This window comes from Triticum urartu, chromosome 2A (assembly GCF_056163025.1).
Source record: "Triticum urartu cultivar PI428250 chromosome 2A, HENAU_Tu73, whole genome shotgun sequence".
Lineage (NCBI taxonomy): Eukaryota > Viridiplantae > Streptophyta > Magnoliopsida > Poales > Poaceae > Triticum > Triticum urartu.
The window spans coordinates 34,689,822-34,713,549 of record NC_141874.1 but is presented as its reverse complement, the minus strand read 5'-3'; the positions used below and the strand labels follow the sequence as shown (position 1 = coordinate 34,713,549).

The window sequence follows — 23,728 nt, the reverse complement described above, 5'->3', positions numbered from 1 at the left end:
TTTCCAAATGCCTCACATGAGAAATTAAAATTCTTTTAGTGCACATATTCTGCAAAGCAATTAAAGTGAAGCTTAACATTCCAACTCTACAAGATCCCTATACGTGCAGAACGGAACACTTACTTTGGCATTGTGGCTAGCTCATTCTACAAACAATCTGTTGGTCCCTGGTTCAATCGCAGCTTAGACATTACAGCTGTTCGAATGCTAGCGGAAGAGAATGTTCACGGTAGAACAATTAACATCAAAACCATGAATCCAAATGGCCAATAATTTAGTGTACCCTCTGATTTTGGGCTAACAGTGTTCATATATTCATAGTGCATCAAAAGAACTTACATAAATTTCTAGTTTTTACCATAAATACATATGGTATGTCTTAGTGCTAACTGTGTGTACAAAAATGATTACAACACACTATTTTCTACATACGTCCTCATATAAGAATGATATAATTGATGCAAGTATGTCTTTGGGTCGGCTAGAACAAACATAAACTTCCACTAACAAATATGCAGGTTTGGAGTGAATAATGGACCTTATTTTGATAGAGGTTAAATATAACTATAAGACGACCCTATATATTCACATAATGAAAATCAAAGAGAAAAGCAATCACTTCAATTATTTAATAAGAAAATCATTAGTACCCTCTGATTTTGGGCTGACGGTATTCATTTCTTTATAGTGCATCAGAAGAACTTACATCAATTTATAGTTTTACCATAAATACATATGGTGTGTCTTAGTGCTAATTAGCTATACATACATAAATGATTACAACACACTGTTTGCTACATACATCCTCATATAAAAATGATATAATTTATGCAAGTAAGTCTTTGTGTCGATTGGAACAAACATAAAATTCCATTAACAAATATGCAGGTTGGAGTGAATAATGAACCTTATTTTGTTCCTGTTTAAATATAACTATAAGACGACCCTATATATTTCACACAAAGAAAATCAAAGAGAAAAGTGATCACTTCAATTATTTAATAAGAAAATTACTAAAAACTCACTTCTGGGTTCATAGTTAGATTTGTAGGAAAACATCATATGAATCTTCTCTTATATATTTAAACATCGTTAGTCAATCGAAGGCCTTTTGCCATACATCATGGGAAACCATGTAAGTAAGGAACATGTGCGGCTAATATACCCCAAGCATCTAACAGTATGGCCATGGTCAAACAGTTTCAAAGCTGACTGTCTGGTCTATCTACATAACATGATACATAATACAGGGTTACATGCATGTCAAATGTATGGAAGAATATTTAAACTTTATACATCTTATCTCTGCTAAATAATAAAGAAAAGGCATAATGGTTATGAAAATAATTAGAGATATAACATATATTCAAAAGGACACATTCAAATATTTAAACATTAGTTTAAACAACAAAACAAACTGGATAGCAAGACATCCATACACTAGTAGAAAACGGAGCTTTAAAACCGGTTCGTAAGGGCCTTTAGTGCCGGTTCCATAACCGGCACTAATTGGTGGGCACTAAAGCCCCCCCCCCTTTAGTACCGGTTCGGCACGAACCGGCGCTAAAGTGCCACCACGTGGCGTGAGCTCGCGCCCTGGTATGGGGGACCTTTAGTACCGGTTGGTGTTACCAACCGGTTTTAAAGCGTTTTTTTGATTTTTTTTTGAAAATTTTGGAAATTTTTTTTGATTATTTTTTTTCGATTTTTAATTTCTCTGAATTATTTGGTGATTTAGTCTCTAATCACCTCTCTTCACTGCTCAAGTGTGGATCACTCATTCCAAATCATCTAACATCCCGACCGGTCACCCATCCCTCTCACTACTCCAGCCCGAGCACGCTTAACTTTCGGGTTCTATTCTACTTCGTTTCCAAGTCTGCACTTGTTGTTTTCCTGACAATAATAAGATGTCAATCCTATTAACCCTCAGGAGTTTAGCTTGAACATGAAGTCACACATTTCACTGTTTGAGTTTGAAACTATTATTCTAAAAAAACAGTAATTTAGTAACACTAATATTTCTTGAATAAGTTTGACCATAGTTTGACCACAGTTTGTGAAGAAAATATGCCCTAGAAGCAATAATAAATGTTATTATTTTATTTCCTTATACCATGATAAATGTTTATTATTCATGCTAGAATTGTATTATCTGGAAACATAATACTTGTGTGAATATATAGACAAACCAAACGTCACTAGTATGCCTCTACTTGACTAGCTCGTTACTCAAAGATGGTTATGTTTCCTAACCATAGACATGTGTTGTCATTTGATTAATGGGATCACATCATTAGGAGAATGATGTGATTGACATGACCCATTCCATTAGCTTAGCACCCGATCGTTTAGTATGTTGCTATTGCTTTCTTCATGACTTATACATGTTCCTATGACTATGAGATTATGCAACTCCCGTTTACCGGAGGAACACTTTGTGTGCTACCAAACGTCACAACGTAACTGGGTGATTATAAAGGAGCTCTACAGGTGTCTCCAAAGGTGAATGTTGGGTTGGCGTATTTCGAGATTAGGATTTTTCACTCCGATTGTCGGAGAGGTATCTCTGGGCCCTCTCGGTAATGCACATCACATAAGCCTTGCAATCATTACAACTAATGAGTTAGTTGCAAGATGATGTATTACGAAACGAGTAAAGAGACTTGCCGGTAACGAGATTGAACTAGGTATTGAGATACCGACGATCGAATCTCGGGCAAGTAACATACTGACGATCGTATGTTGTTATGCGGTCTGACCGATAATAGATCTTCGTAGAATATGTAGGAGCCAATATGAGCATCCAGGTTCCGCTATTGGTTATTGACCGGAGACGTGTCTCGGTCATGTCTACATTGTTCTTGAACCCGTAGGGTCCGCACTCTTAAGGTTTCGATGACAGTTATATTATGAGTTTATAAGTTTTGATGTACCGAAGTTAGTTCGGAGTCCCGGATGTGATCATGAACATGACGAGGAGACTCGAAATGGTCGAGACATAAAGATTGATATATTGGACGGCTATATTCGAACACCGGAAGGGTTCCGGGTGATTTCGGAGAAAACCGGAGAGCCGGAGGGTTACCAGAACCCCCCCGGGAGAAGTAATGGGCCATATGGGCCTTAGTGGAGAGAGAGAGGGGCAGCCAAAGGTGGGCCGCGCGCCTCCTTCCCCCTGGTCCGAATTGGACTAGGAGAGGGGGGGCGCCCCCCTTTCCTTCTCCCTCCCCACTTCTTTCCCCCTACTAGTAGGAGTCCTACTCCTACTAGGAGGAGGACTCCTCCTGGCGCGCCAATAGGGGCCGGCCGGCCTCCTCCCCTTGATCCTTTATATACGGGGGCAGGGGGCACCCCTAGACACACAAGTTGATCCACGTGATCATATTCTTAACCGTGTGCGGTGCCCCCTTCCACCATAATCCTCGATAATATTGTAGCGGTGCTTAGGCGAAGCCCTGCGACGGTAGTACATCAAGATGGTCACCATGCCGTCGTGCTGACGGAACTCTTCCCCGACAGTTTGCTGGATCGGAGTCCGGGGATCGTCATCGAGCTGAACGTGTGCTAGAACTCGGAGGTGCCGTAGTTTCGGTGCTTGATCGGTCGAGCCGTGAAGACGTACGACTACATCAACCGCGTTGTGCTAACGCTTCCGCTGTCGGTCTACAAGGGTACGTAGATCACAATCTCCCCTCTCGTTGCTATGCATCACCATGATCTTGCGTGTGCGTAGGAAATTTTTTGAAATTACTACGTTCCCCAACAGTTTGTACATAGTTTGACCAGATTTGACCAAAATTCAAAAAATTGAAATAATTATTTAGTTACACTAATATTCTTGAATAATTATGTAGTAATATTAATACTTCTTGAATAAGTAGTTTGACCAGATTTAACAAAAAAAAATTAAAAAAACTTAAATTTGACCATATCCTTTTTTCCTTTTGGAATTTGAGGATTCTAAAAAAATTGCAAACAGGCCGTAGTTTGACCAGATTTTCGTGCTGAATTTTTTGACATATTATACGTTTTTTTCCGACATCGTATGCAAAAGTTATAGCCGTTTTACATTTTCCCTACACTTTTTGCAAAACATGTCCAAATTTAAGTTTTCAAATTTTCCTAACGTGTAGATGTAGTAATATAACTACCTCTCGAAGGATTTTAATTTTTGAAGTTTTTATCATTTTATTTTGATTTTTTCAAAACTGAAATGGCGATTCACCGGGGGGGGGGGGGGGGTAGAGTTTGAAAATTGCCCTATAGTGCCGGTTTGTGTCTTCAACCGGTACTATAGGTTAAGACTCTGTAGTGCCGGTTGGTGACACAAACCGGTACTAAAGGTCTAACCTATAGTACCGGTTTGTGTCACAAACCGTCACTAAAGGGGCTCATGGGGCCCTGGCCTGACGCCAGCCTGCCACCACCCCTTTAGTACCGGTTCGTGGCACGAACCGGTACTAAAGGTTCGTTACGAACCGGCACTAATGCATAGCCATTCGAACCGGCACTATTGATCACATTAGTGCCGGTTTTGTTACAAACCGGCACTAATGTGTTTCACGTTTGGCCCTTTTTCTACTAGTGATAATTATTAAAAACTGCATTTTTATTTAGAAAGATCAATTTATAAACATGCAAATCGTTTTTTTTTGTTGTTGCAATATTTCTCTGTTTTGAACAAACACGGGAGGGAAGAGTTTTTCTTCACATGTATAACGGTAACTTATTTGTTTACATAGAATGATGAATGTACAGGATGAATACAAACTTAGAAGTATGTATTTTTTAAAACAGTACTCAACAAAACATTGGGACATACTATCAGATACTGTGATTAGTGTTAGATAATTTGTGTACCAAATTTTAGAAAACAGAGGAAGTATCTGATCAGTGTCAGATAATTCATGTATCAAAAGTACAAAACAGATGAGGGGGTTCTCTTCTGCAAAGAGCCTGCATGTGTGTGTTTCTGGTGTCTTCGATTGGATTTGCATGTGGCCTGCAGACATGTAAAAATTACTTTGTATAAAGAATGTTATCATTGACAGCATATAGTCATGGACTCACAGGTGCCCACTAGGAGAGGCGAGAGGCGACAGCATCACCTCGTTCTCTGCTGCTCCTCCTCCTCCTCCTCCTCCTAGTATCCATCCATCCCTTTCTCTCCGCCGCCGCTCTTCCTTGACAGATGCTGCCGCCGCTCTGACTTCACTTGTGGCGTTATCCTTCCTCCCTGCTGCTCCTTCTCCTCCTAGTAGTCATCCTTTCCTCTTCGTCGCGACACCATCTATCACCACCATAGTCGTGCCACGGCTCGATCTGCTGCTCCCGAGCGCAGCCACCTTGTCCTCGACCCCGAGCTCCTTCTTCGCCGACGACCGAAGCCACCGACCGGGGCCCCGTCGCCCCTGCCTTCTTTTCCCCGTCATCTCCCTCTTCCCTTCTCTGTTTCTCCCGTTTACTCTCATCTTCCTCTATCTCTCTTGCTCTCTGTTACAGGGAAGCCGCCATGGACGCCTGAGGTCCTCAGCTCCGACCCACGCCCCGGCGGCCCTGCCGACGTCGTCGCCTAGGTGAGCAGCAGCTGCACCGCGACGTTGCCCCGCCTCCTCTCTCCCTCTCTATCTCTCCCTTGTCTCTCTCTTCTCTCTCTTTTCTTCAACAGGAAGACTACCATGCCCGTTGCAGGAGCTTCGAGCCGACCCCGCAGCATGGAGACCGCCGCCGCCCGTTCGTCATCGGGAATCGCCAGATCCGGCCCGTCTCCGACCTGCCTCCCCGTCCTTCGCCTGTTCCCGACGTCTCCCCGGCGCCAGGAGCTCAGGCGAGCGCCGCCACAAGACCCTGACTCCTCTGCCCCAGATCCCGCCATGGTGGTCGTCGCCTCTTCGTCTCTATCTGTCCTTCGCCAGATCCACGCTGGTGTCCTCGAGGGACCTGTCATGGAGGTTGTCGCCTCTCCCATCTCGATCCGCCCGCCGCCGGATCCACGATGGAGCGGCCGAGATCCGCCGCCCGTTCCGCAATGCCTCGGCCCGCAGGAAGGCCAAGGGCCTCGCCAAGCAGCAGGAGGACTTGCCGGCTAGGCTGGCCTGCCGCAGGCACGCCCGCGAGCTCACTCCCGTGCCCGCCGTGCTCTCAAACGCACACCGGACGTCAGGGGCTTTTTTGCCAAAACGGAATGTTATCTCAAGAACACACTGAAAATAGGACTGCGGGTTGACTTCAAAGAAATAGAGGGACTTTTTTGCAAAAACGCAGATGACGTACGACCAGAAACAGTAATTGCTTTATTATTACTAGTATAAATGCCCGTGTGTTGCACCGGGCGGATAAATGGGCATAACCTGCTACATGTGTCATTGTGCATCAGTTTTTATATCCATTTTTAATAAATGTTGATAATATGGTTAAACGTGGGAATTTCCTTATTTTTAATAAAAGTTGACATTTTAGCAAAAAAAGCATGTGCATTGCAACTGTATGAAATAAATTTTAGGATTTGCGTGATATTTTAGAGTTTATCTATTATGTTGAAATATCAAGCTCTATCTCTCAATCTGTTAGAATCTTCCTCGTCTTATCATGAATTCATATTTTTAGTTGACCACTTCAAAGATAAGATGACCATTAGATAGTAAAGAGTTTACAATGCTTGATGCTCTTTTGTTGATACACGACCACCACTGACGGAGCTACATGCATCCCTGCAGGTGACGTCGCCCCCCAGACTGGGCAAAAATAGTGAAGAAATTCTTTATAGAGATTTATGGATTGGAAAAAATAGAGATTTTGCACCCCCTAGAAATTGTTTTTTCTCTTTGCCCCCCCTCCCCCCCCTCGAGTCTTCCTGGTCTAGCTCCGCCACTGACGACCACCAACAGTAGGAGCACGCCGACTGCGCCAACACGGTTGCTTCCCTTGACACCAACATCAGGGCTCGAACAGGATCAGGATAGGACATGCAGAGTTGAGGGTGAGATGATATGACGGAGGGGAGTAGCCACATGCATAGAGGTGGTGCACGGAAGGACTAAGGACATGATCGGCATAGCCATGACCACATCTCTCTCTCTCTCTCCACTACTAGGGAAAACCTTATACACAGAATCTTAGCAGCAGCGCGGTTTAAAAACAAACGCTACTGCTAATTAGGAGTAGCGAGCTTAAGGAAACCGCGCTACTAATAACCCAATAGTAGTAGCGCAGGTTTTTACCCCTCGCTACTACTAAGTGATTTTCACCGTGCCTTCCGGGACCAGCCATAGTAGTAGCGTGGGTTATAAACCCACGCTACTACTAAGTCGATAGTAGTAGCGTGGGTTATAAACCCCACGCTACCACCTGCATCTGCTCCCACCCCACCAACCATCCCACTCCATGTCTCAAAAAAACACTCAACGCTTGATCCAGATCCCCAATCCCGTCTCTGCTCCCACCTCCTCTCCTCCTCTCCCAAGTGCCAACCCGCCATGGAGGGGGAGCCGCCCGCGCAGGGCCCGCCCCCCAGCGCCGCCGCCTACAGCTCCGGCGGCGGCGGGGAGAAGGGTGCCCCGTGCCAGGAGTGCGGGGAGCAGCCATGGAAGTACCGGTGCCCGGGCTGCTCCCGCCTCACCTGCTGCCTCCCCTCCGTGCAGGCCCACAAGCGCTGCACCGCCTGCTTCGGCAAGCGCCCCCGCACCGTCCCCGTCCCGCTCGCCCAGTTCGACGGCAACCAGCTCCTCTCCGGTGAAAGATTCGTCCCTCGACCTCCAGTCCAGTCCCTCGCTCGCCGTGGCCTCCATCCATGCTGAGGAAGCCATGGCGCCGGTGCAGATCGACGTGAGGATATGTGGAAACTCCCTCCTCCCTCATCCCCCCTCGCCCTCCTGACTGAAGCATCCTCTGCCTTGTTTTCTTCTGATTTTTGTACTGGATGATTTGGAGATTGGCGAATCTGAAGATGACGGAGCTGGAGATCCTGGGCATGAACTTCGTCTGCGTCCTCTCGGCGCTGTTGGACGCCAAGATCCCGGAGAAAGAATGCCTGCTCCCGCTCGTCTCCAAGCTCCTCGGCTACTGCATCATGGCCGCCTCCACCACCGTCAAGCTCCCGCAGGTTTGTTCCGTTCTTTGCCTTTTGTTGCCTGAACTTTGTTGGTGATTTCTCAAGATTATAGCATTGGGCACCCATAGGAGTAGATTATTGTAAGGTCGCATATGAGGCATGCATAAGGTAGAGGTTCTTATAGGTGTTGATATAGTTGGTCTTGACCTGCATTTTGGGCCTTGACCAATTGGACCAAACAGCGTACTAATTTTTTGTTATTCTCGGTGCTTAGATGAATTAATTTGCTATCAGGTAGCTTGGTAACGAGTTATCAGCACCTTATAAACATTTCTTTTGCATTTAATCCTGCCATCAATGCCTCCTCGGCCGCCGATGTCTCGTCGTGGCCGTGCTTATGCATAGGCGCCGCCAGCGTCGCGTGCAAGTTAGCCTGTTAGCAACATGAGCAGTCTGCCCACCCACTCCCCACTGGGAATTTAATCTTCCTATACTGAAGTCCAGCTCTTTGATTATGCCTTTTCAGTGTAGATTCTTTCATGTTAACTAATTGGAACAAGTTCTAATTAGGTCACAGATTTTGTACTGAATAAAAAGTGTTGTTTAGAGACAGTAATGGTTAAGGGCAAAACCATTGATTTTACAATTTGTACCACAAGTGTCGAGCGTGCGTTTTCTACTTTGAGGTTATTTAGGCAAGCTACAGTCATATGGTGGAAGGTGTTTTTCTATCCAACAGGTTGTAGCTAGTAGGCATAGAGTAAAATAATAGATGAAGATTTCCTTATGCAATTTAGGAGCGGAAAGAAACATATAGCTGATTATCTGTTTCAGCCAAACATTTTTTTGTTCGTTCATGTTTGAGGAAGAAAACCAAACGTATAGCAATTTAAGGTAGTTCTTTTTTTGTCTTGTGACAGGCGCATGAGGACTATGGCAATTGGCGCCAAATCCCGGCTTTCACTGGAACATGTTTGAAGAAATGCCTGTCACCTAGTACTTCAAGCCGGTGGCCACCTTCTTCTTCACCCAGAAGAAGGTGAGAGTTATACCGTGGGTGCTGTCCTTATTGATTCTTTACCCAATCCATAGTGAAGTAATCCTGAGAAATTTTCCACACAACAAAGAAGTGGCTACTTTCTGTTATGTTTAGTGTTTTCAAGACATATCTTATAGAACTGTTGATTTCCTTGGATTCACAACGGGATATAATGGTGATCAAAATGTTGATACGTTAGGATTAGTTTCCTAGTGCAAATGCACTAAGGAAAATCTATATTCAGTTGGTAGGTGCTAGTACTTAAACTGCATTTAAAATTTAAGCTTAGTGTTATCTATCTAGTCTGATTTATACACTGCATTCCTAAGCTGAAATATTTTTTGTAACTGAAATATCTAGTTTGAGTTTCATTCAGTTATTTGTAACTTTTTAACTAAATATCATTTTGTAACTGAAATATATGTGTACTTATAGTGCATATTCGCATTGTATCAGAATCTTAGTCCATGTGTCACCTGTATCATCTGAGATTATGCTTCCTCTCCATTTATTGGTAAAATCTATAAGCCTTGCTGATGCTCATTTCCATCGCTACAAGATAATGAGATGTTGAAGCGGCATAGTGAATCCATGAGACTGCAGTGCAATTGCACCGTTCCATTGAATATTACTCAGGAATAAGGACATTCCAAAGGCAGATTAGCTCTATTTTTCCTTTTCATTTTTCTTACTATTCGAGTGAGGACATGTAGAATGAGAAACTTTGTGGTAGCAGATATGGCAACTGTGTGATAGTAGAATCATGAATAAGGAATATGGCAACTGTGTGATAGTGACATTTTTCCATCACTATTATTTCTTGGAATTGTATGCATAAAATGGAATTGGTTGATTTTATTTATTTTTAAATCCTAAATAGTTAGTAGTAGCGTGGGAACAAATTGAGCGCTACTAGTACTTAGGATACTAGTAGCGCTGGTATTATAAGCACGCTGCTACTACTACGTTAGTAGTAGCGCGGTTCTGTAATAGCAATAGCGCGGGTGTCACACACGCTACTACTAACAAACCCGCGCTACTACTAACTATTAGCTGTAGCACGATACTAGTAGCTCGGGTACCCACGCTGCTAGTAGCCATTTTACCCGCGCTGCTAGTAGCCTTTTTCCTAGTAGTGCTCTCGCCGACGTGAGAGTCGAAATAGGACACAACCCCTCCTCCAGATCCAGTTCGAGCAGGATGCACCATTGCCGTACCCTCTCAACTCTTTGTTCGTCCCTCATCTCTATCTCATCAACGGCATCAGGAACATCAAGACTCAAGGAATATATTGATGATCAGGTAGTCCATAGGTGAGCCCGAAATATCTTTTCCCCTAAGAAATAGTATTTATTTTCAATATTATTTTAAACAAATCTATCAAGAACATCAAGACTCGAGGAATATATTGATGATCAGGTAGTCCATAGGTGAGCCTGAAATATATTTTCCCTTAACAAATAGTATTTATTTTCAATATTTTTTAAACAAATCTTTCCAATATTTCAGTCACACATCTTTTAAGTACTGTAACTACTAATGTATTCATAATTAAGATTAAGATATGGCAGGCTTAAACAGCAGCCAAGTAAATTGTACTATGCTAGCAGAGATCGACACCTAGCTCTACGCAGAAAAAGCAGAGACCGACACCTAGCTCTACGCAAAAAAGCAGAAGAAAAACATCACATCGTTTTAAAAAAAAGCAGTAGCAACAAGCACTCAATCCCACCCACAATTCCTTTTCCACCACTCAATTCTTATCTTTTCCACATCCATCACACCCAGCGCCACTTCTCCATGCCAGGAGCCCATACACAGCCCAGCCGCGCTGCAACAACGCCGCCGCCCGTACGCCGCCTCCCGCACCAACCGTGCCCGAGCAAGGAACTCCCCTCGACCCCCGGCGCCTGCAGCCCCTCCTCGCCTCCCCCCGTCCAGTCCGGCGACCGGCGCCATGGTCGGCTACCGCCCATGCAACTCCGGCCCGCTGCTCCGCTAACCTTCCCCCTCTCCATTCCCTTCCCTAACTCCCTCCCTCTAGATCTCTCCCTCACCTCTCACCCCCGTATCTTTTCTGTACAAGGAGAATCACACCCGCGCCATGGATCTCCGACCCCGACGCTCAAGCTCCCGCCGCTGTTCAGCACCAGATCCGCACCGCCCCGCCTTCTCCGACCGTGTCGAGAGCCGTCATCGGCTCGTCGCTGCCTGCTTCGTCTGGGCATGGAGACGACGAACACGAGTATCACTCGCGACGTCCAGCGCCAAGTCCAGCTCGATAGAGACCCTCTCTGCGCCACTGCGCACCGGTCCCGCTGCCCCCGTCACCCCAGCCATCCACCGGAGAGAGAGGGGCTCCCCACCACCACCCAGCGCCACTCCTCCACTTCTCCATCTAGCGCCCACGGCTCTGTTCTGCTTCCGTGAGGCAAGTCCGCGCCGGTGATGCATTGGCCTTGAGGGAGGCTCGTTTTATCTGATCTCTCTCTTATTCTCTTGATCAACCATCTCTGCTTTGTTATTCGGCTTGTTGATTGTCTACTTTCGAACTTATATAAATTTGTAGGATTCAATACAAAGCTGCGAGGTGGGACTAATAGTCAATTTAAAGACTGCTGATGTGGGGAAGGACTGATGCATCGGCGGGCGGGTGGGTTATTTCGTTTTTTCTCTCGTCAATACGGTTGGAGTTGACTTATTATTGTACTGTGGGTTGAATACCCAAAATCGCGGGGGCTTTTATGCAAAAATGCCAATGACGTACGACCAGAAACAATGACTGCTTTATTAGTAGGTAAAAAGATTAGGGAAAGATTATTATAGGGAAAAAGATTAGGAAGATAATTGCGGAGACTAACATATATTAGCATATTAATGGAGTGAATAATTGCAGTATAATTTTACACATATTACAGCCATTTTTGGACAAATTTTTATACCTAGAATTGTGGACCTCGGTTACATCGAATCGGGTCCGTGAATACGTGACAAATAAACAACAAATATGTCCATATCTCCCCTGGGTTTTTGTGTGGACACGATAAATTAGATTACTCCGTCTCTATCCTGGAAAGAGAATAAACTAGTACAACTTTTTATACGCATGCGGTCGAGAATGCAGCCGCACCACCTTCCCGGTTCCTTCCACTCGTCAGTGCAAGACACACAGACAGGAGCGTGGCAACAAATTTGACCATTCCCAAGAGAAACCTTACGCGCCACTCTGCATCCAACTTTCCATGCCTATTTATCTTTGAGCAAACACTATGAATGAACGCTGTCAACATGGAGACCACGGGCACCACTGGCTCAATCCTCGGCCATGGAGCAGGTGACGGCCCGAGCGTCCTCCTTCTCCCGTTCCCGGGGGCGCAGGGCCACACAAACCCGATACTCCAGTTCGGCCGCCGCCTCGCGTACCACGGTCTCCGCCCCACCCTCGTCGTCACCCGGTACGTGCTCTCCACCACCTCGCCCCCTGGCGCGCCGTTCCGCGTGGCCGCCATCTCGGACGGCTTCGACGCTGGTGGCATGGCGTCGTGCCCCGACTACGCGGAGTACTTCCCGCGACTGGAGGCCGTCGGGTCCGAGACACTGCGGGAGCTCCTCCTGTCGGAGGCGTGCGCTGGGCGGCCAGTGCGCGTGCTGGTTTACGACCCTCATCTTGTGTGGGCGCTGCGGGTGGCGCGGGCGGCCGGCGTGGCCACCGCGGCCTTCTTCTCCCAGCCGTGCGCAGTGGACATCGTGTATGGGGAGCTCTGGGCGGGGCGACTGGCGCTGCTGGCGACGGACGGGCATGCGCTGCTCGCGAGAGGAGCGCTGGGTGTGGAGCTTGGGCCGGAGGACATGCCGCCGTTCGCGGTCGCACCGGAGTCGCAGCCGGTGCTCACAAAGACGTCGATTAGGCAGTTCGACGGGCTGGAGGACGCCGACGACGTGCTCGTCAACTCTTTCCACGACATCGAGCCAAAGGTACGCCATACTTTGAGACTGGTCAGCTCTGCTCTAGTTATCTAATAAGTTTTGCAACAAGAAAGAGACCACGTGACTTAAAGAGGTCGTTAGGAATTAATCTTACGCATTCGGCACTGATGAGAGCAGAGCATTCTAATTTTAGTTGTGTATTTTCATTTTCAGATGCTAGAAAACTAGATGGTAAAATTGCTTCCTTAATACATTTGAAATGTATTAATTTATATGTATTTTTAGTGCATTTATCAGTGCTAAATATCTTAACAAGAGACATTGCTTTTATCAATTAGCATATTTCTTTTTTCATTTTTCATTTAAGAGGAGTAATGCGCTACACAAGCATCGTAGACACATAAATTTTCATTTCTCATGGAGAGAGCTATGACAGGGTGTGTAAGGAGGACACATCTATTACGTTTCTATAATCTTCTGTTCCACATTTCTAACGCAAGGATGGTGCAAAATGACAAATCCAGTGTAAATTATTGGAGGTGGCATAAGGGCCTCATATATATGCTACCAGCACGTCAACTAAACATACAAGTGTTCGACGCTCCATTATTTGTTATGTCACATCAGATTGATGATGTGATGATTCATACGGGTAGGAACGAACGGTCCTGTCAATATGACGTTTCTATGCTTGATTATATTTAGTCCATTTCAGAAAGAATTTGATATTTGAAATTTTGCCAACTGAGCAGGAGGCAGAGTACATGGAGTTAACATGGAGAGCGAATATGATAGGTCCAACTTTGCCATCATACTATCTTGATGATAATCGCCTACCATCCAACAAGTCTTATGGTTTCAACTTGTTCAGTGAGGGTGCATCCTGTATGGATTGGTTAGACAAGCATAGCATTTCCTCCGTTGTGCTTGTATCCTATGGTACTGTCTCTAACTACGATGCAACCCAATTGGAGGAGCTTGGCAGTGGACTATGCAATTCTGGCAAACCTTTTGTTTGGGTTGTCAGATCCAATGAGGCACACAAGTTATCTGAAGAACTCAAGGAGAAATGTGAGAACAGTGGATTAATTGTTGCGTGGTGCCCCCAACTAGAAGTTTTGTCACACAAGGCTATCGGTATGGTTACACACATTACATTTCTTTTACTTTCTATGGACAAGAATATATAAATGCTTTACAAAGTAAACAAAAATGATAACACTTTAGATCTAAATTTATGAACATACATGTAGGTTGTTTTGTTACCCACTGCGGATGGAACTCCACATTGGAGGCAATTGTTAGTGGTGTTCCTCTTGTGGGAATCCCACATTGGGCTGACCAACCCACCATCTCAAAGTATGTGGAGACTGTGTGGGGCATGGGTGTGCGAGTGCGGAAGGGCGATAACGGATGGCTAAAGAGGATGGAGGTCGAGAGGTGCATTAGAGAGGTGATGGACGGAGATAGAAAGGATGAGTACAAAAGAAATGCTGCAAAGTGGATGCAAAAGGCCAAGGATGCAATGCAGGAAGGAGGAAGCTCAGATAAGCATATTGCTGACTTTGCTGCGAAGTATACTTCAACTTGAAGTCATAGCAATGCATTTTTTACTTCAAGTTATGAAATTAGGCATTCACTCCAATGCTACAATTCTTTTAGAGTGAATGACATTTTAATTTGTAAGTAGAGTGTCTTCTGACCATTTAGAAGGATGTTCAATTTCTGATGTACTAACAATATGTGAACAATTGATTACAAGTTATAGAATCAATTTGAATAAATTATATGGAGTCTATAAAAGTATTGTCATAGCAACTTTCACTTTATTAGTCTATGTGTATTCTTAGTGTTCCACACAATAAAACAGTTCCCTATAATCTATACCAATATATATTGTATGAGTTTTGAATGTGTCGAGAGCATCGATCTTGATTGTTGATATCCTCAATCTAACGGTTGAAAGCAATGGGATTCTCATGAACCATTGTGTTTTACAAAGTGCATGCCGCTCAGGCCATGCTGTGTTCAGCAGCGACGTGCTGAGTGGCTTGGGATCGGTCTAGAAAGAGGACAAGAGAGAGAAGAAATCTAAATTAAACAATTAATGAATCTTAGCCTGCTGGTTATTTTCCTTTGTGTTTTACAATTCTGTCACCAATCAATAGGAATTACACACTTCTAATATTTCTTTTTACAACAATAATATTCCTCAATGCATTCATACATAGAACGTATTATTTTGCATTTCCTTTTTGCAGCATAGCCTAATGCTTTTTTCTATCACCAAAAACACTTATGTTGACGTCCACGTGCGTGCATACTAGTATATTAATGTAAGAAGATGATTCTTTGTTCATCCTAAATTTTCATCGGATACATATTTTTATTGGTGCACAATTAGGAGTTCTGTAACTTTGAGTTGAAGCTGAATGACTAAATGTATATGAATAAAAACCCATAGATGTTTCAATTGATCATATACACAAAAAGACACATGAAAGATTAAAATACAATATCGATGAACATCATAATTTAAGATAACATAATCATATTCCCTACGTCTTGCCTATGACCTCATCATAAGGTATCGTGTGTTACGCTATTCTTGGAAGTGGAGTTTTCTCATAATATAGTTCGAATGGATTGATTCCTTTGAAATATTGCATGTTGTATGCTCTCGTGATATAAATCACTAGTAGGATGCCTCCTAGTCTATTAAGACATTACATTCTTATAAATACCCGAGGACACTATTTAGAAATCACACACACATTGAAATATTTTAGCCATTTGAAAGCTTCATGGAATATATATCTACATAATTCTCTATCAATTGTTAAAACACAATGTATCACACATGGTATTAAATTACAATGTATAACAATGTACAGACATAAGATGCATTATTGTACACGGACACATATGAACTATGCATTCTACTTGGGGACCTTAGTGTTTTGAGAACTGTGCATATGTATGATTGGGTGGAATTTGGTGATCTTCTTATTTGGTGGGGTACGAAGGCTCCGTGGCAAGACCACACATGCCCTTCTTGTCTGCAATGTCCATCTGCATTCTCAATTACCCATCTTCGCCCCAAGTTGTGCCCCATGAATTCTTCATCAACCAATAACTTGTGCCATCACTAGTCTTTCCATATCCAATGGCTGCAATTCCATGGTCCTAATCAGTGCCGCATGAGCTAGTCATCACCTCACCAGAGTAGAATTGGAATGTCATGTCATCTTCGTCGACAGCTACAGACACTGGTTGGTTTGCAACTGCCATCACAAGGGCACCCTCATTATTGGCAGGCACATCCTCAAAGCCGGTGCTGGTTGCCTTGCACTTGCCATGCAGCACTATTGGATCCAGCCTTGCACTTGCCATCAGTTGCATTATATGTGTAGCTGGACTCCATGGTAAGTCCTCAGTTCTTGATAATAAATTTCAAGGCATCATCCATGAGTCCTCCCTCGCAGCCTTGATCTTCACCATGAACATCACAGTCAACCAACTCTTGCTCCGACAGTGAGATTAACTTGTGTGTTTTCAGTTTTACAATACCCTCTGTCGCGGCAACAACAGAAAATGCCCAGCAATAGCCTAGAAGTAATTGTGTTGTTATAGTATCATCCTAGAAGATATTACCATGTATAAGCAATCCATCACAATGTGTTATGACTTACCACACTAGCATTGATTCTTGATAGGGGTGACAGCTCCCTTGGCCCTCCAGTCCATCGTTTCTGGAAGGGCATCAAAACACAAATTCTCATACTTGAATCCTGAAGAAAGAACTCTCATGGAGTTTTCTTTGAACCCCTTGTTTGTGTTGGTTGTCCTGAACTCATCATTGGTGATATCAGCGAATTGGTTGACGCCGAGCCAGAACTTGTGAGTCTGGGCATTGAACTTTCAATGAATTCAACGCTGGCTTTGAAAACCTTGAACCGGCGCGTCTTCTCTGTGGCGTCCTTGTACACGCGGCCGTACTATGCCATCCATTTCTCATGCTTCATCACCATCGATAATTCATTGTTCAGCTCACGAGTTGCAATGACAGTTCCGCATAGGCAGATGCAAGCCAGGATGGCAAGGAGCAAAGCCCTGTGGATGGCCATCTTCAATTATGCACCCAAATGCCTTTCTTCTAGTACTGTGTACTCTGCTTTGGTTTGGTTTGTTGAATGGAAGTTTGTGGTATATATAATGTCATGCACATGTTAAAATAGGAGGTATAGAGATACGGTGCTTGTAGGAAGTTTTTTGTGGAAAAGGGCTTGTGCGTTGCCGTGGAGTGTGGTGTCCGGCCAGATGTTATAAAATTTAAGTGCACAGGGACTAGGAAGTACGCGTAGTGCACATCTGATAGTGATTGCTGCCTATTTGTTTTCAGGAGTCTACATCTTACGAGAAGCCATTTAAGAGATTTATTAATGAAACAACAACCTGCTTGTTTACTCCAGGAGTCTGCATCTGAAGAAGACTGTGGACGTGACATGCAGTATGTACTCCCCGTTTTTATTTACTCTGAATACAAGTTTTGAATGAAGTCAAACTTTATAAAGTTTGACCAAGTTTGTGTAAAACAATATGAACATTTACAGTAACAAATTTATATGATGTGACAATATATGCAATGATGAATCTAATGATATACATTTGGTGGTGTATATGTTAATATATTTTCTACAAACTTGTTGAAAGTATATAAAATTTGACTTCAGACAAATCTAATTTGTGGAGTAAATTAAAACGAAGAGAGTACAAAAGAATCAAGTAATTGTGTGCTAAGATAATGAATAGCCTGCCTGATAATAATATACTGTTTGGCAAGAGTTGTCTTAGTTTCTCAAGATCGGATTCTCAGCCATGAAATTTCCTTCCTGACATCCCGGCTTGCATTTTGCTCTTAATCACTAGGGAAGGGATTAAATGGACTTTGTGCTTGTTCGGTCTTTACTTTTCTTTTCACGAATACGTGGAGGCGTATCATTCCATTGATATAAAGAAAGAGTGAAAAGGGTACAAGGCCGCAGCGATCTACGTACAACATAGGGCGTAGATGGGACTACGAGAGCAGAAGACAGGGTGCTGACAGTAATTACAAGATTTCCCCAAACCCTAAAACCCCTGGCGGCGATTAGGGTTTGACGTGGAGTCCACTTTGCCCAACGACTCGTTGCCGGTGCAAGAGAAAGAGGAAGAGGCTAGTGCTCCGGGCTCATGGCTGCACCTAGCGCCACGGGCTCGGGGGAGGGGAGCGATCCCCAGGCGGGCTGTGCCACCAGAAGGAAACCCGAGGAGGCCTTGGGGGAACTTGACATATCCGAGGAGGAGGCTACTCCTCTGATCCTCGACGATCGCGTCGATGGGAGGCCGGCGAACTGGCTGTTGGCCGGGAAGGTGCTCCACCAGAACCATCTACACATCCAAACCATCGCTAATGCGCTTCGGCCGTACTGGGGCAACCCGCGTGGTTTGAAGTTTAGATCAGCGGGCGTGAACGTGTTTGTAGCAGAATTTGAGAATCAGAGGGACAAAGATCTGGTGTGGGGCGGCTCGCCATGGCATATCAGTACGAACGCCGTGGTGATGGCTGAGTTTGACGAATGTATGCTGCCTGATGAGGTCCAGTTCGATCGTCTGCAGATTTGGGCTAGGGTTATGGATCTACCATATAACCTAAGGGATGAGGTGTGGTGGATGTCGATCGCTAAGCAGATTGATAAAAACGCCCAGTTTGTCAAGTTTGATCATAATGGTGGTTTTCTGCGAGCAAGGATATCAATTGAGGTAGACAAGCCTTTGAGAAGGTGGATTTTGATCGATTCTGCCAGGAGAAAGAAGACGGACTTGTATGACATTCAATATGAACATTTGCCCTATTTCTGTTTCTCCTGTGGTACATTAGGGCATTCAGAGCTCTATTGTGCTACTCTGGGCTCACGCCATGACAAGGGTGAGCTGCCGTTTGGCTCTAAACTCCGTGCGTCGGATGATGCAAAGAAGTCGGCGGCCAGCGACAATTCCTCCAAGGAACCAAAGTCTCACAGCAAGCCAACCACAAAGAATTCTAGTACAAACAAGGAACCTGGGGAGGAAGTGACATCTCCTATGAAGAACATGCAGCCACCGAAGCGAAAAGATGCTTCTCATCAAGTTTACAAATCCGTGGCTAAACCCTTGTTGCTTACAGATGGGATTTTGGGCGATCCAGTTGGGGACACAGGTGCAAGCATCAAGGACCCAACCACAGCTAGCAACGATACACAGGGAGATAACTTTGCTCATGAACCAAAGAAGAAAAAGCCTACACCAGATAACTCGGCAGAGACCGCGTCGCGGTCCTGCCAGTCACAATTAGTGTTTTAAGCTGGAACTGCTGGGGGCTTGGGAACCCTGAGGCAGTTCGGGAGCTTCGCAGTATCGTGAAGCTTGAAGGCCCCTCCCTTCTCTTTGTAATGGAAACTAAAATCAAAGCAAAAAGAGTTGAGGATCTGAAGTTCACGCTTGGTTTTGAAGGCAGTTTTGCAGTTGACAGTGTTGGCCTTAGTGGCGGCATATGTCTTTTTTGGTCCAGAGATGTGGCGGTGATATTATTGTTGCATATGCAAAAGTTTGTGTGTTCATATATATGCAAATAATATGTCAATTTTTTCATAGAATTTTTATGATTTTTTTGTTGTAATTTTGTTCATAGAATTTTTATTTTGTTCATAGAATTTTTATTATTTTTTTCTGTTGTAATTTTGTTCATATTGTGTAGGAATCTGAACGTTATGTATGATCAAAGTCATTTATGTATATGTTCATATTTAGAAGAAAAAGAAGGAGAGAAAAAAGGAAAATAAGAAGAGGAAGAAGGAGAAGAAGAAGAGGAGAGAAGTAACAGGAGAAATAAATAAGAAGATGAAAAAGAAGAAAAAAAAGAAGAGAAGAAGAAGGTATAGAGGAGAAGAAGAAGAATTCTTCTTGTTCTCCTCTATTATTCCTTCTTCTTCTCCTTTTTTTTCTTTTTTTTTTCTTCTCCTTTTCCTTTCTTCTTCTCCTCTTTTTTTTCTTCTTCCTCTTCTTATTTTTTGTTATCGGGTATGTCGTTGTCGACATACCCCCCCTCCCCGATAATTAACTTTTAGTAATTAGTACTACTTAGAAAGTGTTTAATGGAATCAGTTAGAACTAGGTAAACTTGTTTATTTTTAGTAAGTACTACATTATTCTATTTATAGTAAGTGCTTAGTAGTTGAACTAGTTGATTTAATAAAACTGGTTTATTTTACTATAGAAGTAGTTTATTTTAGCAAGAAAATTAATAGAACTAGTTTATTTTTTTAGCTAAAGCAATTATTTCCGCATCGACGTGGGCGATGCCTATCCTGCATCCTCGTCGTCGAGTCGGCGGCGGACGACACCTGCTTGACCAGATGGGCCATGTCCGGGACTGGGCTCCGCCGGGGTGGTACCGGGAGGCGCTACCTTCCGGGGGGCGTAGCTTGGTGAGGAGCCAGCCCGTCGTTGACCCGATCCTTGTTTGGTGGCGGTCGCGTGGGCCAGTGACGGTGCCGAGGCTTCCGGACACCGCGGAGGTGGTACGTCACCGTGTCAGCGAGGAGGACGGGCACGTCCGTCACTACATGGTTGCGTTGGAGGGCAGGTTCGAGAATACCTGGCAGGTTCTTCAGGGATCTCACTGGAGCTATGATCCTGTGATGGTTCCTTCCCTTTGGGTGTCCACCGCCCGCGCCGATACCCGTCGGGCGCTACGGTTCTAGCTGTACTGGCGATATGTATGATATATAGTATTCGATGTGTATTAGTGATAATATTCGATGTACGGACACATGGAGATGATGTAGTTTTTCTTATAATTGAAGGCATCCTAATTTGAATACTACTTTATTTTGCGATTTGATTTTTCTTATTGAATGCTTAAATTGGAGAGCACTATGCAAGGCATATGCATATGATTAGTTGAATAATAATGATCTAATTTAGTCTTTGAATTATGAACGTATAGGAAATGTCATCATCGGACGACGAAAGTCTCCCGGGGGAGTGCGACTGGTGCCACGACGATCGAGGTGAGTGCGACAGGCCTCACCTGGACGATGGTCGGCGCTTCAGCATTAAGCTCGAGGAGACCTTCGAAGTTGAAACGGTACGCAACGACGACAAGTGTTTTTTTTCATAATTAATCATGACTTCAACTATTTCAACGTGTAATTTTCATCTTTTACAATTCGAGTATAGTTTATGCCATGCCATGCAAGACGCTATGTCTTGGAGAGGATGGATTTTGAAGACCATGAAAATTTTGAAACGAAGAAAATTCACCTAAGGACCCATCATGATGTGGATTTTGAAGTAAAATTGTATAATGCTGAGAGCGTAACTCATTTTGGTTGCAAAAATTGGGAAGCATTTTGCAAATTGTATGGTTTTGATGAGGGTATGCTTGTCACCATGGATCTTGGTGATCCTGAAATCGAGCAAGACAATATGGACATTTGGGTCCTTGTTGATACTCCTCCAGTTCTACCGCTATGTGAGTTTCTCAAACATAGTTAATTATTAACTAATTTATATTGTTCATTTCAAAATAGTTGACTACTTATTTCCATTGACAGCTTATTTTGAAGTATCAAAGAATGTGCAGAAGATGGTAGATAGAACTTACTACACCGATGGCTCTGAGTTAACTGACAAGGAGAAAACTCATCTGGTTGGATTTTGTAATGATCTTGAGAATTACAATATCTACAATCGAACTCCTCAACATTATGGTCAATACGTGCCACTAGTGCACGTGTTGAACTACGGTAACTACCATGGAGATACCCTGGTAAGTTTTTTTACTATTACGACATCTGTGCATCTTTTTGCATACTTCTAAAACTAGTACATCATTGCTAACTACGAAGTTATTACTATGTTTTTCAACAGAGAATCCCAGAGGATTGTGTGCCTCATTTGATGTATCAGAATGGCGGCAGCCTTCGTGTTTTGAACATATATCCAGGTCATCCTACGAATCTCAATTGTCCATACCGGATTTCTAAAAGAAGTGGAGACATGACAATCAAAGGATGGAAAAAATGTATGGACAGTCGTAAGGAGCTTCTTGGAAGCAAAAGGAAGCGAGGCGCAAGAATTGGAGACAGGATGATCGCCATTCTTCATAATGGAGAGTCAGGATCTATATTGTTTTATGCTATTTTACCTTAAGTGTGTTTAGGTCCTACCTGATACTGATGATCATGTGCTAAGAACAATTATGTAGGGTTGGGTTCGATGACTATGAGGATGATGATCGTATGACTTATTATTAATAACGAGTAGAAGTTGTATGATGATGCTTGATTAATTAGTAGGACTTGTTATTATATATGATGATGTATGATGCGAGCATGCATGAGTTATTATATATATATATCTGCGGGTGAAATGAACATAGCAGTAGCGTAGGTAAACCAAGGATGAAGATATAAGAGAGGACACTTCTCTCTATTAATTAGCTAATAACAACCTAAAAATAACCCCCTAAACCCCTAAAACAGCCACTTTTTTAAAAAAAAAAGAAAAACCTCAGCTCCAGCCAGATGCTGACGTGTGGAAGCCAATTGGTCCCGGTTTATGTCATCAACCGGGACCAAAGGCCCCCTGCCTGGGCTGCCGACACTGCCCACGTGGAGGCCCATCAGTCCCGGTTCTGGATTGAACCGGGACTAAAGGGTCGGGGCATTAGTACCGACACTTTAGTCCCGGTTCAGGAACCGGGACTAAAGGCCCTTACGAACCGGGACTATAGGCCCTTTTTCTACCAGTGATTTCGAATGACAAGCGGGTTTTATGAAAAAATGAATAATTATTTCTAGCAGATTTTTGGGTCACTGCGCAGCGGATGGCCGGATGGGCTGAGGCCCAAGTGGCAACGCTTCAGCCATGTGAGACAACCTCAGGGCAATGCCCAGGTAGTAGTACGTACAAAAATTTTGCGACGTGGTTCCCCCAATTAGTACCACCTCGTATATATGTTTTAAATTCAAACTGAACACGTAAATTTACAACAAGAAAGCGTATTGTGACGGTGAACCCACAGAGTCAATCCGTGCTTTATTAATAAAAAAATTAGGGATAGACTAACAAAAAGGCTTGTGCGTTGCAACGGGAAAAAAATACCTAGCACCATAAGTAAGCATATCTCGAGGCCCCTTAGCAGACTTGCACGTACTAAATATGCAATACTCAACAGGGGGCTAACGCCCACAATTCCTACTAACACTGACAGTATGTATCCTGTCCTACAACTCTTGAATCGCCAAGGTCCTTAGGCTAGGACAAAAGTATATAGCAACATGAAAATTAAAATGAAATCAACATGCTAAAGCATAGGTCCTCCTGCAGAATGGAAATGTAAATCTGGAAAAAGAAGATATTATACTGAAAGATGAGCAACATCAGATCAATTGTCTAAATTGTGATCAAACACTATAGAGATATATGATATGACAACAACACTGAGAATGTGATTGTTGTGAAAGTTCAACGTGATTGTGCAGTACCTACTGAAGAACACCTTTGTGACATGGAAGTAACTACCATATATATGTGGCCATCCTTTTTCTATGTGAGCAAATCCAAATCAACCAAAGATATCTGAAACCACTCAGTATCTCGGTAGGCATATTTGTCATCGACAT

At 43.7% G+C, this 23,728-nt stretch overlaps 2 protein-coding genes and 1 pseudogene across 3 annotated transcripts; 2 read left to right on the top strand and 1 right to left on the bottom strand.

The window, feature by feature from the left end:
* Positions 1-7,792: 7,792 nt before the first annotated feature.
* On the top strand, positions 7,793-11,094 carry LOC147983290 (uncharacterized). The gene is made up of 4 exons (XM_087540686.1): positions 7,793-7,827; positions 7,933-8,104; positions 8,974-9,092; positions 10,881-11,094. Exons 1-4 carry the CDS (start codon positions 7,793-7,795, stop codon positions 11,092-11,094), a joined length of 540 nt encoding a protein of 179 aa, XP_087396812.1.
* Positions 11,095-12,266: 1,172 nt separating this feature from the next.
* LOC147983288 (UDP-glucosyltransferase UGT13248-like) lies at positions 12,267-17,587 on the top strand. 2 transcript variants are annotated; one of them, XM_087542881.1, is made up of 4 exons: positions 12,373-13,067; positions 13,772-14,156; positions 14,273-14,594; positions 17,422-17,587. In XM_087542881.1, exons 1-4 carry the CDS (start codon positions 12,381-12,383, stop codon positions 17,570-17,572), a joined length of 1,545 nt encoding a protein of 514 aa, XP_087399007.1. In that variant the 5' UTR covers positions 12,373-12,380; the 3' UTR covers positions 17,573-17,587. The 2 variants fall into 2 exon arrangements, with proteins under 2 accessions (XP_087399006.1, XP_087399007.1); XM_087542880.1 differs by lacking the exon at positions 17,422-17,587 and having other exon boundaries at positions 12,267-13,067; positions 14,273-14,822.
* Positions 16,104-17,410, bottom strand: LOC147983289 (senescence-specific cysteine protease SAG39-like; annotated as a pseudogene).
* Positions 17,588-23,728: the final 6,141 nt, after the last annotated feature.

Coding starts and splice junctions, on each gene's coding strand:
- LOC147983290 (XM_087540686.1), top strand. CDS start 7,793: ATGCTGAGGAAGCCATGGCGCCGGTGCAGATCGAC. Junction 7,828..7,932: donor TGGCGCCGGTGCAGATCGAC/GTGAGGATATGT, acceptor GATGATTTGGAG/ATTGGCGAATCTGAAGATGA. Junction 8,105..8,973: donor CCACCGTCAAGCTCCCGCAG/GTTTGTTCCGTT, acceptor GTCTTGTGACAG/GCGCATGAGGACTATGGCAA.
- LOC147983288 (XM_087542881.1), top strand. CDS start 12,381: ATGGAGACCACGGGCACCACTGGCTCAATCCTCGGCCATGGAGCAGGT. Junction 14,157..14,272: donor TTTGTCACACAAGGCTATCG/GTATGGTTACAC, acceptor ACATACATGTAG/GTTGTTTTGTTACCCACTGC. Junction 14,595..17,421: donor ATTGCTGACTTTGCTGCGAA/GTATACTTCAAC, acceptor ATTTGTTTTCAG/GAGTCTACATCTTACGAGAA.